Source organism: Pseudopipra pipra, chromosome 12 (genome assembly GCF_036250125.1).
Source record: "Pseudopipra pipra isolate bDixPip1 chromosome 12, bDixPip1.hap1, whole genome shotgun sequence".
In the NCBI taxonomy this organism is placed as follows: domain Eukaryota; kingdom Metazoa; phylum Chordata; class Aves; order Passeriformes; family Pipridae; genus Pseudopipra; species Pseudopipra pipra.
The window spans coordinates 19,891,220-19,906,179 of NC_087560.1; the positions used below are offsets into that span (position 1 = coordinate 19,891,220).

A 14,960-nucleotide genomic window follows, 5' to 3' on the forward strand; every position below is an offset into this window, starting at 1 on the left:
GGCTTTCCTTGTTTTCCAGGATATTCCCAAGGCATCCGTGAGCACCTCCCTGATCTTGCTGTGCAGCAGAACATGCAGATGGGAAGGCTGTGTGACATCCTGGGTATGTGAGGAGCTCCTGCCTCCTGCTTTTGCATTATTTGCCCACAGTTGTGACTGAAACAAAAACCACCCGAGGACTCTTTGTGTTCCTGTTAAATATGGAGCACAGAGAAGGAATTTATCTGCTGGGGAGTTTTGCTCCTGTCCACGTTATTCATAAAAAAAACAAACCTGCTGGTTCTTCCTGCCTCTGTGATAAGGTAAAGCAGCCTCATCCTGTGACATGCTGAGCACCACAAAGTGTTTAGTGTTCTACAAAATTAGGTAGCTAATTCTGTTAGTGCTCATTCAGGCTCACAGGGAGAGAAAGATGTGCTAGAAAAGAGCAAGCCCTTATTTAAACCAATTTTTTTTAACATCAGCAAATGAGACAAAAGACATCCATTTAAAAGTTGTTGGTTTGTTGTTTTTTTTTTTTTTCCTGACAGTCCTCTTTTAACCAAAGCAGGGAAAGATATTATATATATATCAGTGACCAACTTCCTTGGCTCCCTGGAATGACATACTTTGCATGATTCATATATATTTCAGTATCATTATTATTTTATAAATGCCATTTAGGAAGTTTGTAACCAAAATATATTAGAGCCAGAAATTTGCAGTTGCCCTAAAATAATAATGTAATTGCCTTTGTATATTATCTGGGCACCAATATTGGTTTTTTTCCACAGTACAGTTTTTGGGGAGTTTTTTGTTTGTTTTTTTGACGTAGGGGATTTTTTGGCCATAAAATGATAGAAACTTAAAGGGACAAAGTCACACATTAAACAGGCATTTTTTTTCTCATGTGTGAACATGAAAATTGATTCTACTGTAAATCAGACCATGAGGAAGATAGGAAGCAGTGAAATATTAACTCAATTATTATCCAAATCAGATGCTTTACCTGTGCCTGGCAGAGGAGCACTGAGATTTACCACTTTGGTTCTCTTTTTCTTTGGAAAAGCAGAGGATTTCTTTGCTAGTTGGGAGTTAATCTGTCCCTGGAGCCCCACTGTGTCCAAAGGAGACTTGTACCTGTCTTTATAGGGCAGTGCTAAGAGTAGTCAAATGTTCTGCAGCATTTTATTCACCAAATTCACTGGAGTTTGTCCATTTTTGACAGTGCCTTCAGCATCACAGCCCTCCTTGGCAACTACTTTGTGCCCTGGCTGGTAAATTTTCAGGCTCATTGTGCAGTGAAATGAGGAAATGCCTAAAAGCAAGAGAGTACTGACTGATGAACAGCTCTTTTAATTATTTTTAAAAGTTATCTGGTAATGAACTGGATTATATAAAGAGTGATTGTGGGCTCTGTACTGCTTTTAATACCTCAGTTGAGGTTCTGGCCTTACTTTTTGACGTGGATTGTTTTCCTGCAGCTCTGTAGCAAAACTAAGAGAATGAATAGAATCTCTTATTCCTTTCCAGCATAAGGCTCAGGCTTTCCTTATCCAATCCCTGCTTTGCTGCTGATTCATTCCCATGGAATAGCAGTTTTCCCTGGCACTTCCCAGTGCACAGTAAAACAATGAAAGACTTCCCACTGCTTTGGATCACAATCTGGGAGTGCTCTTTGCAGTGTATCCTATTGATGTTACAGGGCCCATTCATTCATTAGCTCATCTATTAACATGAATATTTTAGCAGAGCAGAGTAGTTAAAATTTTCCAAAACAGCATCTATTTAAAGGTTTTCTCACCTCTAAGTGTCTTTCAGCCCTAGCTGTGTTCCAGGCAGAAAAGCAGATTTCCACACCGTGGTGTGTGACTGATCTGCACATTCACATGCCCAGCAATAGTTATTCATGATTTCCCACCGTGAGCTTTTCTGGGAACAGGAATAGGAACAGGCCCTGGAAAATCCAGGCAGCATTAGGAAATTGCAGTTTCACCAGCTTTCTAAACTGGAGAGCTCAGTTTTATCATTTCCTGCTGTTAATGGGGTGTATTTTTAAAGCGGCTCAACTCCCACCGATGTTCGTGTGAGTCGGGCAGAGGAATCCTCTGCAACACTTCCCAAATCCTGCCCCCAGTGTGTGCTGCAGACTGAATCCTGAAAACCAGCCCCTTCCTTGGGTTGCTGACCTGTCTTCAGAGAAGTGCAGGAGCACAGAAAAAGCACTTAAAGCACTAAGATTTGGGAGTTAGCCCCCGTGTTTATCTGCAGTGCTCTTTGAGGGAAGCTGTTTGTTAGCAAAGGCTCAGGAACGATGGGGTTGTGTTGGGAAGGGGGTTCACCTTTCTCCCAGTAATGAACACTGTGCCCCTTTGTTTCAGATGCCAACGTGGACGTCATCTACATCTGCCCCCTTCCTCTGAGTGAGGAGCTACTGCAGTATTACAATAAACTCCTGGGTCTGCAGGCAGCTGTTAGATCTGGGAACCCCGAGGACATGGGTGACCTGCAGGACAGGTTCAGAATTCTCACCCCTGAAGCTATAAACAGCTTCCCCGTGAGTTTGTCTCCTAATTACTACAGCTCGAGGGATGCAGTAAAATTAAATTGGAAATTTTATAACTTGCAACGCTCTGGTACCCATCAGTGAAATATTATTGCAAGTTTAAGGGCTTTACTGATTAGACTACTAGTTAGAGCATTGGAAATAAATATCCTGGTTTAGCTTTATAGGCTTGGTTGAGATAGTCCTATATTGGCTATTTGTAGGCTGCTGTCCCTCCTGACTGTGTGCTTGGGACTGGGAAGTTGATAGATTTATATCTCTAAGCAAATCATAGCAATAAACCATTCTTATTACTCAAACTTTATCTCTGGGTAGCCCAGCATTCAATCATTGCTGTGTTTGCACTGTTTCTTGCAATTAAATCCAGTGCAGAGCTTCTTAAAGAACAGAACTTAAAACAAGTTAGGTGATAATACAGAAATATTGGTTTGGAACAGAACAGAATAATACAGAAATATTAGTTCCAATAATACAGAAAGAAGGGTTCCAGAAAAATAGTAATACAGAAATATTAGTTCCAATAATACAGAAAGAAGGGTTCCAGATTAATACATAATAATACAGAAATCTTAGTTGCAAACCTGTCCATTCAGGTTTAACTCCATGTGCTAAAACATGATCTAAAAAGAGACCTTAGTTAATGTACACTGTGTACAGTGTTTGTAAAAATGGTGCAGTGCAGTGAAGACTTTTTACAGTGAATAGTTTTATATTGTAAATATTAAATCTACGGTGTCTTAGCTGGGATCTGATTTTTGTGAAACTTTGTGGCAGATTCAGGGTCTTTGCTTGGAGCCCTGCTGCTGTTTTTAATATTTTTTTTTTCTTTTTAAATTGCATTTTAACAACTGTAGCTGATTTTTCTCTGGATACAGAGTTATTTTCCAGTACTAACTACCAAATATTGGTGTATTAGTGGTGAATTCTGTCTGGGAAGATGGGCCATCCCATGTTTTGGGTGATACCAGGTTGAGGTTCACCCTTGGCTCTTTAGTTTATACACAAAATCCTCCAATTCACTTGTTTGCATGAACCATGTGTTCTTTACCTTCTAATAACTGATGTGTCCAAGGGATAGATCTTCTGTGCAGAGAGGAATCTGTGCTCAGAACTGATCCTTGGCTTCACTGCCAGTTTTGGCTGGGGAAGAGTTTGAGCTTTGTAAGTTTTTTTTAAGGATCTTTCCTCTGGGTTACTTAACAAAAAGCTTTTGTTGCACTTAATGTATCTACATTTATACCTAATGAATGCAAGTGTGGCTTGAAGGCCACCTTAGCAGGCTCCTTTTAGAAGCACAAATCAGTCTTGTCTAGTTTTCCAGCAGTTTTGGTGGGACTGGGTGGAAGGAAAAGCTGTGGGAAAGACAGAGATGGTCCTGATCTTCCACAAGCAGAGGATCAAACCTGGATGGTGCTGGCTTTGCTCCTCGTGGGGAGGCTGATGCCAAGGGCAGCTCCTCTGATCTTGAGGAGTTTCAAACAAAACAATAACCAAGAACCAGCCCTTTGGTTCATCTCCTGACTCTGTTCCAGGCAGTCCTGCAGGAATTCTGAGGATTCCTCAGCCCTGCTTTTCCCTGCTCTCCCCCCCACTGCCATATATCATGGCAGCCATGCTCTCAAAGCAGGAATGAACCAGATTTTACAGCCTGTTTCCTGCACTCCTTAATTAACTGTAAAATCCATTATTGAGAGACACAAAGCAAATCCCATCCCTCCATCCCCACTCGTGGCCCCGGGGAGGGAGTGACCGGGGCTGGGAATTGATCCCCTTCTCTCCATGGCACAGCTCTGCCATGGAACCTATGGAATGGGGCAGCTCCCTGTGCTCAGGAAACACGGGGATCAGAACCTGGTTACAACACTCATGGAAGGGAAAAGGCTTCAGGAAACTTGTTTGTTGTTCTTAATGTCCTTAAACTTCTGTGGTTCCCTTTTTCCTACTGGAATTTTGGAGAGTATCCCATTTCTCTGACTGATGTTCTCCCTGTCCTTGCAGTGTCTGCTCCTTTGCAGAGAGGTTTGGGCACTTTGTGGAGCTGTGTTTGCTCTGAGAAAGCACTGAGAAGAGACAGAAGGGATTCCTTTTGCCCTCTTCCAGGGGCTCCTCCATCTCATTTTCCAGCATCATCCCCATCCTAGTGATGGAATCAAGATTTATACTTCAGTCCCCATGAAAGAACTTCCAGGACTTGGAAGGAAAATATTCTGGGTTCTCCAGCCCTGGAAATGCCAAGAAAATCCAGGATTTACACTATCCTGAAAAGGAATACCTCCTGACTGAGGCCTAAATTGGATGAAATCTCAGTGGGGAGATGATTTGCTTCTTGTTAGGATTATGATTTGTTTATGACAACATTGTTTATGACGATCCATACATGTGGATTTCTCTTGTACCCTTTTTCCATCCCTCTGTGTCTCTTATCTCAGTGCACCTCTATATTTTTGGGAAAATAATTAGGATATCTGCAGATAGAAAACATTTATGAGGCCATGACCAGTGTCTAGTTTAAATTCAGAGGTTATAGGATATGTCACGAGCAGCTTGTTCAGCAAAGGATCTTTTTTAGGAGAAATGAAAAATTCCTTCCAAAAAGTTGGATCCCTTGTACTTTAAAAAGGCACAAAACTACTCCCCTCTCCTTGAGTCCTCTGCAGTTGTTTAGGGTTAGTTGTTAGTGGAATGGAAATGTATGTCCCCAGTAATTTAATGTGAGCACTGAAAGCTTTTGTAAATCAAAGTGTTTTATTCTCAGGGAATCATTTAAAATACCACTGAACTGTATGTGAAATACTTTCCCTGCTGTTGAGGGTGGGGGTGTTCTTAATTTTTGTATTGATTTTCAGGAGCTTTAGAGTTAAACCATGCCAGGAGTGTTGCTGAGATGAATCACTATTATCCAAAGGCCACCAGCCTCTCTGCCGACTGACAGAAGGATAATTCCACATGGATCAAATAAATACAGATGTGGAGTAATTAGTTCTATTCCCAATGAGGCCATTTCCAACACACTAAAGATGTGCACGATTATGGAGCCTCACCCCAACAGCTTTTATCAATTTAAACTGCTAAGCTACAGGATGGGTCATAACCCAGCCCGCTATTAATAATGGATTTATTGTGGGCAACGGCAGGAATCAGGTTCACGGGGTAGGAAAAACACCTTTTAACAAGAGTGATGCTCTCCTTCTCCAGCAGCATCACATGTGCCTGGCCACTCAGCTCAAGTACAGTCCCAGGACAATGCAGAGGATCCAGGTTCTCATCCAGAGCAGGGATGCCTACGTGGTTGGGGGGGTTCCCCACGCCGATGACCTGGCGGTGGCCGACATGCTCGACGTGCCCGTGCTGGGCCCGGGGCCAGAGGTGGCTCAGCTCTACGGCACCAAGTCTGGCAGCAAAAGGATTTTTGCCAGTGCTTGTGTGCCAACCCCTCCTGGAGAATCTGACATCCACAGCAGGGAGCAGGTAAGCAGGGCGTGCCCTGGGGTGTGACAACGGGTGCTTGGTGGGGGGCAAATCTGGATAATTTATCTGCTGATTGGAGCCTCGCTGGGTCTGGTCAAGGCTTGTGTGAGGTTGGGTTCTTTCTTGCCTCTAACTGACCAATGAAATGCACTTTGTGCCCTAGTCAGGAAGGAATACAGTTCCTCTGAGATTCTTCATGGTGTCTTGAGAATATCTGTGTGTTTGGTCCAGTGATTGCAGAAGTTTGTGCTGCTGCTCCATGGGTGAAGTTATGGCCTCAATGAATTAGTGTTACCAGAGACTGAAGGTAGAACAAGGATTTCTGGGAAAATGAAGGGAAAATTTCTTCCACTTATGCAACCAGCTGTTCAAAGTGAGGTTCCCTGAGCACCTTTGCAGCTGAGCATCTTTGTACCCAACCTGTCATTGCTAAATTCATTGACCCTGTTGGCATGACCAGCAAGAAAAGAACAAAAGATCCCTAAACTAAAATTACAAGGCACAGGACTTTTCTGTGCTGTGTTTCCATGTTTATTTTGCTGGCAGTGCCTCAATATTTTATTCTTTAAGCTGATGTTGCAATTTGCAATGCTGTGTCTAAGTATGATGTTTTAAAAACACTTCCCTGGTGTTGTGACATCTCCTGCAGGAAAATAATCACTGCCAAGGTTTGTGGGTATTCCTGCTTCTTCAAGAGGCTTTTCACATTGCTTTGCTTTTTCTTAATCACCTTTAACACTGAACAATCCAAGCTGCACAAATACATTGCAACTTCCATAGCAGATGAAACAAATATATGATCAATGACCTGAAAAACAGCTGCTTGATTTATTTGATTCATGTAAATTATTTAACAGGACTTTTGGTTCTCACCACAGGGTTAGGGAAGTTTTACTTCTGTTGTTTCCTTGTATGAAATATTGACATTTTAGGTTAAATAATCAAAGCAAGGTGACACTATGGTAAAGCACAATTCAATTTTCACTTAAAGATAGCACATAATTCTTTGTGATTGGTGCAGTCTTTACAATATTATTGATCCTTTTCATTACTGTAGGGGAGCCATCAAGAAAAACACATTTATGTGATTCTCAAAAGCTACAAATGGAACACATGTAATCGTATTTTAGGTCAATCTTAAAAATCTAAATCTAAAAAAGAAGGAAACAAAAGCCCCCCAAATTACTATGTAAAATGTAGAAGACTGTAGCCAATGCACCAAGATCTGATAATACTTTTACCAGGTTCAAAGTCATTTGCAGCTTCTAAGAAGCTAATTGCATCCTGCACCAGCTGGGCAAAAGGCATTTTAAAGCCATTTAAATCTGGGTACATACACAAATAAATAATTAGCATTTTTATAAAGCCTGCCTGGTAACTCCTTCCTACATTTATAACCTTGTAATGTACTCTCCAGTAGGAGAATTTCACAGCTGTTTTGGCTGGTGGGAAACTCTGGCACATTTTTGTCTCCATTTTGCAAATAGTGTCGTCCATCCCGTGTTGTTCCCTGTCACAAACACTTATTGAGCAGTTCTGATTATCCAAAACCTCAGCTCCTCAGCAGACAAAGAAGCTTGGGCAGGCAAATCCCTCTCTGCAGAATACAGGGATGCAACTCCAGCATGAAGGCCGTGGAGCCTTCACCAAAAAATGTCCAGGGTTGTTTTCACTGTGTCCAAACAGCTGTAACAACACAGGCATCTCTGAGAAAATGAAACCGTGTTTAGAAAATGAAACCATATTTAGAAAATGAACTTTTGAGTCCAAATGTTTGAGAGCTGGGAGCCTGAGGAAGGGTTTGATGTTGTCATTTGTGCTGTTGTTGCTCCCCAGCTGATCCGTGCCCTCAGCCAGCTCGTCGTGGACAACGTGGGAGTGCAGCGCTGGGTGTTGAAGATGAATGAGGAACGGGGAGGAAATGGCACTGCCTACTGGGATGGGATTTCCCACTTGGAATGCCACCACTGGCTCCAGGAGGAATGGCAGAGCCACGGCCCTGAGGGGTGGAGTGGGAGCCAGGCACGTGTAAGTAACAAAAGAGCAGCTTGGTTGTTGTGTCAATGGCCCACTGAGGTTCCTCCTCACTTAAATCTCTTCTCTGGGCCTTCATTTTAAGGGAAATGTTGGTTATTGCAATCCAGACTGGCTTGTGCAAAGCAATAGGTAACACTTAAATATTCCAAAATATAAATGGATGACTGGCATTCTAACTGTGGGATACCTTGTGTGGCATAACACTTCATTCCTGTGCAACAATGGGCACATTTTACACAGCTTTTATCCAAAGTGAGGACACAGAAATGAAAGTATATAGACAGCAGAGCCTATTTAAGTCTGTAATTAAAATTGTAGACTTATAACCTCAGTCCTACAAACATATCTGTAGCAAATGCTACCAAAAGCCAATATGATAAACTAGGATAGTTCAGCATCCATTTTCATCATAGAAACATAGAAATTTGGAATTATTGGAACAAAGAGCTGGATTTAGTTGAACAACACTAATTTGAAGCCGCATACAAACTGATTGGTTTTAAATCTGTTTCTCTGAGGATTATTTTTTCTGTCCATTTTGCCTCACTAATAGCTTTTAAACCTTTATGAGACAGAACACTTGAGGTCTTGGAGATCATTAGACTCCTGCAAGTTTCATGGGTGTTTAGGTAAGGAGAGAGATCTATAAATATTTAACTGAGGGAAACATTATAGCATGAACTCAAGCACTTGTAGATTCCTAAGAATCCCCAGGATTGAGAGGCTGGAAGATGATACATTTCAACCTCAGAAAAATCCATATGAAACCAGCCTTCATTAGTTCTGGCATTCAGAGAACTATTTGTAGTTTAAATATTCATTGGTATTTAAATGTGTTAATTCCAATAAGCATTTGATATTTCTGTATATCTTGCCAAATTCATTCCTAATGTAATGGTTTTAAAGCCAGAAGGAATGTATCCAGAAAAATTGTTTAATTTACATAAACTACTCATTATAGCTCTTCTGATTTTTTTAATTCCATCAAAACTGTTTTGAAATTTGGGGTTGATTGAATTATATTGTGTATTAAAATTTCAAATTGTGCTGATTACAGTTCTGCTGCATTTGACAACTGCAAAGTAATTCCACATTATAAAGCAGAGTTTATGATATAAAGCTGAAGGGCTAATTTCTAATCTGCTGAAGATCCCTCACTCCCTGCAAGTCAGGCAGGATAAAGCAGAGCCCTGGAGAGTCATCCCAGTGGGAGCATTGCCTGGGATATAAAGCTGATGGTATATCCAGGTCCTGCTCCCACCTCCTGAGTCACGGCAGCAGACAGGACTCAGCAAGTCTAGTTCTTTCCTGGTGTAAATTCCCAATATAAATGGCATTCCCTAGTGTTGGTATTCCCATTGCTGTGCCTTTTGAATTCCTTTCTGGCTAAGTGACTCTGCATAAAGGACACAGTGATCCCAGCCTTCCTTTGGTTTCCCTTTATACTCCAGTGACCTTAAGCTTTGATGCAACCAGGAATCAACCCATTAACCACCCCCTTAAACATAAACCCGTGTTGGAAGTTGGGAAATACATCAGGAAAATAGATGAAATTTATTATTCCATGAGTCAGCAGGAAAGCTTCCAGAAATCCAACCCAATATCAGAGTGGACTTTGGCAAAGTGTTGCCCAGAGAAGCTGTGGCTGCCCCATCCCTGGAAGTGGCCAAGGCCAGGTCGGATGAACTCAGAACAACCTGGGCTAGTGGAAGGTGTCCCTGCCCATGGCCTGGGGTGGAATGAGATGAGCTTTAAGACCCCTCCCAACCCGAATCATTCCATGATTCCATGACTCTAAAGTGCTGCTGTTTTGAACATCTTGAGTAGGTGTGTTCACATTTTCCTGCCTCCCTCGTTTACCCTCTTTTTGTAGCGCAGGAGACCTTTTGGATACAATGAACTGCATCTCTACTGAGCCTCACCATCCAGAGCAGAGGATTAAAATCCTCCTTTGTTGAGGAACACCGTAGTAATGATACACATTTCAACATCAAAGCAGCAGTTTGTGAGCACAGGAATGCTTTAATGTCCTGTTGCAGTGGGGAGACCTGTTCCTTTTGATAATGAAGACGTCGTGTCACCGGCGTCGGCTGCCACACACAAAATGTGTGCTGGCAGGTTATTAAAAAATTCAGCTTCTTGATGAAAGACTATCCTGCAGGCAAGGAGTACAGTGAAAAGCCTCTCCATTCTGGTAGAATTATTAGAAATGAGAATATGACTGTGAGCACTAAATTATGTTAATACTTACAAATAGCATCATTTGCATAGCAGTTTAAGACACGACACCCAGATTTTCCTCAGTGGCATGTAGCAGGCAACAGATTAAAAATAATGTACTTTGCGAGTTTGAACTGTGGCAAAATCTCTTCCAGCTGAAAATGAAGCTGATTTTAGAGTCCTCATTTCAAATAGAACGTTGGGCAAAGCCAAGTGCAGGGCAGGGTTATGGATGGGTTTCACCTTGTTAACTTAATGCAGCCTCTGAGTTATCTGAACAATTAATTTGCAACTGCATAAAGGGTTGAATTCATAAACTACATGAATGTCTCTGGAAGTCCATCAGCTTACTGTGCACTGCTGAAATCTGTCAGCACATAAAAAAATTCATCCCGAGGCCCAGAATCCAAGGATATTCAACATCCAGGGAGCTGCTGCCTCCACGAGTGCACGTTTGGCAGTTGTGAGGTTGGTTCTGGAGATATTTTCCAGTGTGGAAAAGAATATCAGGATCTGGCCCTAGTTCTGTGCAAAGAGATCAGTGAGTACTGAGGCTCCTCAGCAGTTAAATTGTATCCTGTCCTGTGAACAACTGTTGTAAGGAGCAAATAAATGCATTTTTTACATATGCATGTAAAGTGTTCTGCCATTCTAAGATGATTTTCCAACCTCTCTTCTGTACAAAGTCAAGCTTCACTTAGTCCATGTGTAGCAGCAAAATTGGTTTTGCTGCTGTAAGAGTAAGCAAATAATTTTTTGAAATATCTAGCCAAAGATATCCATGATAACTATTAATATATGCTATTCCAGAGTGTGTAAGAAGCTGGGCATTTTGCTCTTGTTGAGAGTCAGCACTTCAGTTTTTGGGAAATCTCACCTAAACTTATGTGGACCCTTGCTGGGAGACTATAAAGTCATGGAAAATCATTAATTGTTATTGCTGACAGTGTCTGGCTTAGAGGGATTCTGAGCTGCCAGTGGTTGAGGCTGGGTGAGTATCTGAGGAGTGGATATGATTGCTCTGTTCTTATGCTTCCCTGAATATTCTGAATTTTGGGACTCAAAATGTCACCTCCAGCTCCCAGATTCCTCTTCCCTAGTAGAGGAATGAATACAGGAAAGACAACATCACTTTCCTGTTAATCTTGCCTTTTTTCTTCTTTTAAAAATTCCCCTTTTACATCAAATAATACAGGACTGTGCAGCATCCCATCCTCTTGCATAACTATAGAACTCTAAATAGTAAATCACTGGATAAATCACTACTGAAATTAATTTTAGAGTTATCTTTTATTACACTGTGTCTTAATTAACCACCAGGACCAGCAACAGGATGTGAGTTTATCTGCAGCGAGTCTAAAGATAAATCTAAAGTCTCCAGATCATGCTGGAGACAAAAAAAAAATATAAAGTAGAGCTGAAAACCCAAGACTAGAACAAGACACAGAAAAACAAGCAACAAATGCTCTCTCAATAAACCATTATAATTGGCCATAGCTACACAACCATTTCAAAACTCTCCATTAAGTATCTGTTATAGAAAAAAAAAGTGATTTAATGTCCTTGGACAGCCCCTGTTAGAAGTGGGAGTGTTTGAATCTCATTCAGGATTTTGTCTCTATTTCTTCTCCTTATAATTTGGTTAATTCACTAAAATGAGGAAATCAAAATCTTTTCAGAAGATGACAAATACAGAAAATGCAACTTTTAGTCTGAGCAAACATTTGGATGCTGGTTGCAGGATTTTGCATGGATTGCTGTTGGAAGATAGTAATGCAAAATGCTGAATGTCCCTTTAAATAAAACATTTTTGCTCAGCTTTTGAAAGTCCTTCAATAAATAATAGGGAAACTTTGGGATTACCTGGAAACCAGGAATAGTGGGGAGCAGATTATTTTGTGGTTGAATGAATTCCATGCACTCTAAGAAACCTGAAGCTTCCATCCCACATCCTGTTTCTTTACTGAGTTAAGGGATTCAGAGTATTTGTTTGCCAGCAGGTCAGAATAAAACCAACCAAAATACCACCAAAAATGTCATTTTAGAAATATGGCACTGCCAGCACACTCCTTCCTGACCTTCTCTGAACACAGTAGAGCTTCTAACAGTGCTTTTTTTTTCCTGATTTCTTTTTTAAAATTGATCTTAATGTAATACCTAAAGCCTCCCCAGGGAGTTCTTAAGGACTCTTTTGTACACATGGAATTGCAGGTGTGGTATTTTTCCAGCCTGAAGAGGGCCAGAAACTCTGACAGATCTACAGAAAATGCATTTACAGCATTTTGACAGGTTTTTAACATTTCTTTTAACTGATACCGTGTTTAAGAGGAGAAGAAAAAGAACCCAAAGAAAATTTTTTTTTTTCTTTCTGAAATCACATTTTTGGAATTCATTAGAATCCTTTCTTTAGAGATACAGGTCAGAAAGGAGGGCAAGTCACAAAAGTGCACTAAACTTAAAGAGATTGCAACTAAATTAATTGAGAAAATAATATTAATCTGAGGGCATCCGAGTTGTTTGTGCATTTGCAGAGAACTTATTAAAACACAGAAAAGATACCCTCAAATATTGCTTTTTTTTTGGTAAAGGATTAACATCCCAGTGTCCTGAACTTCAGAAAGAGATTGATTGTATAAAAAAATAGAGCTGCAGGTTGTTTTGTAGTGTGAACACTCCATCCTAAATAAGTGAAATATTCGTTGTCTGGAGTTCTCTTAGTTTATTAATATATCTGTGTGTCTGCCATGATGTTGTTTCTGGTGATTCTCAAATCTGAGGTAAAATAGGGGATTAGAATATCCAGATAGAATCAGGTGATTCTCAAATCTCTGAGGTAAAATAGGGGATTAAAATAAATAAAATCAATTGATTCTCAAATCTTTGAGGTAAAATAGGGGATTGGAATAGAGAGAATCAGGGGACTCAAATCTGAGGTAAAATAGGTGATTAAAATAAAATCAGGTGACTCAAATCTGAGGTAAAATTGGGGATTAAAATAAGTAGAATCAGGTGATTTTCAAATCTCTGAGGTAAAATTGGGGATTAAAATAAGTAGAATTAGTTGATTCTCAAATCTGAGGTAAAATAGGGGATTGGAAAAATAAGTAGAATTAGGTGATTCTCAAATCTGAGGTAAAATTAGGGATTAGAATAGAGAGAATCAGGTGATTCTCAAATCTCTGAGGTAAAATAGGGGATTAAAATAAGTAGAATTAGGTGATTCTCAAATCTGAGGTAAAATAGGGATTGGAATAGAGAGAATCATATCTGAGGTAAAATAAGTCATTAAAATAAACAGATTCATGTGACTCTCAAATCTGAGGTAAAACAAAGCAGAGTTGTGTCCCTTGGTTAAGTCGAAGCCCCGGTCCCCGTTCCCAGCCCGCACCCATCGGCTCTGCAGCAGTTGGGCTGTGTCCTATTGATTTAATCTGCTCCTAATCAGTACATAAAGCTATAGGCCTGCAGTGTTAATTTTTCATATGCTTACAAAGTACCCTTTGATTTTCTGTCACGCGTTAATTACAGCGTTTTGCCATTAAATAGGAAGCTTTGTGTAAACTAATTACTAGGTAATCATTGTGTACCGCGAGCGTGCTGCTCGTACCTTTTATTTTATCCTAAAAACACACACATCTCGCAGTCTGGAACCACTATACCTTCCAGCCATTAGCTCTCACTAATTCATAGCATTATTGTGGGAAGATTGTAGGAGTTGTAATTGTTGTGGTATCAGTGCTGTTAATTACCGGAGTAAACAGTTGAAATGGTGCCAAGGTCTATTGTACAAGGCAGAGGAAAGGAGGTTTAAATGTTACTTCCACCATCTGGGGACTGGAGGAGAGGCAAATGCTAGAAAACAGCAGTGAGGCAATATCAGAACTCCAGCTCCGGGGTTTGAGGCCATATGGATCCAGAATATTTTGAATCAATTGAATTTAAGTGCCAGTTTGTAGCAATAACAGCGTGGAAGGAGAGGATAAAGCAAGAGCACTAAAGAAATCTGAAATGTGGTAATGTTGTCGCAGCCAATAAAGTGCCTGCTTGGATTATTTTAAAAATGTTTGTTTTGCTAAAATCCAAAAAGTAACACATAGGCAACTCTGGGAATAAAAGGAGTTGAAGTGTGTGTTGTTTGTGGAACACAATGCAGGTTTTGTCTGACAATTCCTGTAGCATTACAGCAATTGCCATAAAATTCCTGGGAAGTGACTGTGGGTTTTCTATATGATGCTTTTCTTCTTTCTGAAATCACGTTTTTTGGAATTCATTAGAATCCTTTCTGTAGAGAAGCCAGACAGGAGGACAAGTCACAAAAGTGCACTAAATTTATGGAGATTAAAACTAAATTAATTGGGAAAACAATATTAATCTGAGGGCACCCGAGTTGTTTGTGCATTTGCAGAGATCTCATTAAAATAGAGAAAAGATGCCTTCAAATATTACTTTTTTTTTTGTATGAGGGTTAACTTCCTAATGTCCTGAACCTACAAATGCTGCATTTGAAATAACTATATGATTGTTTTTTTTAAAGAGAGATTTTTGAAGAGCACGATAATTGTTTTCTTTGCTCTGAAGGGAGATGTGGGGAACCTGGAAAATGCAGAAGCTGCACCTCACACGAGGCACATTTTTATGCATAAACCAGCAATGCAAGTGGATTTTTTGGATTAAAATAGCAAACTAATGA

General features: G+C 40.4%; 1 protein-coding gene across 10 annotated transcripts in view; it reads left to right on the top strand.

The window, feature by feature from the left end:
* IQCH (IQ motif containing H) overlaps positions 1–14,960 on the top strand; it is a 53,163-nt gene that overhangs the window by 16,627 nt on the left and 21,576 nt on the right. For 9 of the 10 annotated variants that reach the window (XM_064669290.1, XM_064669281.1, XM_064669288.1 and 6 more), the window contains 4 exons: positions 20–103; positions 2,361–2,536; positions 5,741–6,013; positions 7,850–8,041. In XM_064669290.1, the coding sequence (XP_064525360.1) occupies positions 20–103; positions 2,361–2,536; positions 5,741–6,013; positions 7,850–8,041 (725 nt within the window). The remainder of the gene's footprint in view (positions 1–19; positions 104–2,360; positions 2,537–5,740; positions 6,014–7,849; positions 8,042–14,960) is intronic. The other variant, XM_064669283.1, reaches the window with a different exon arrangement.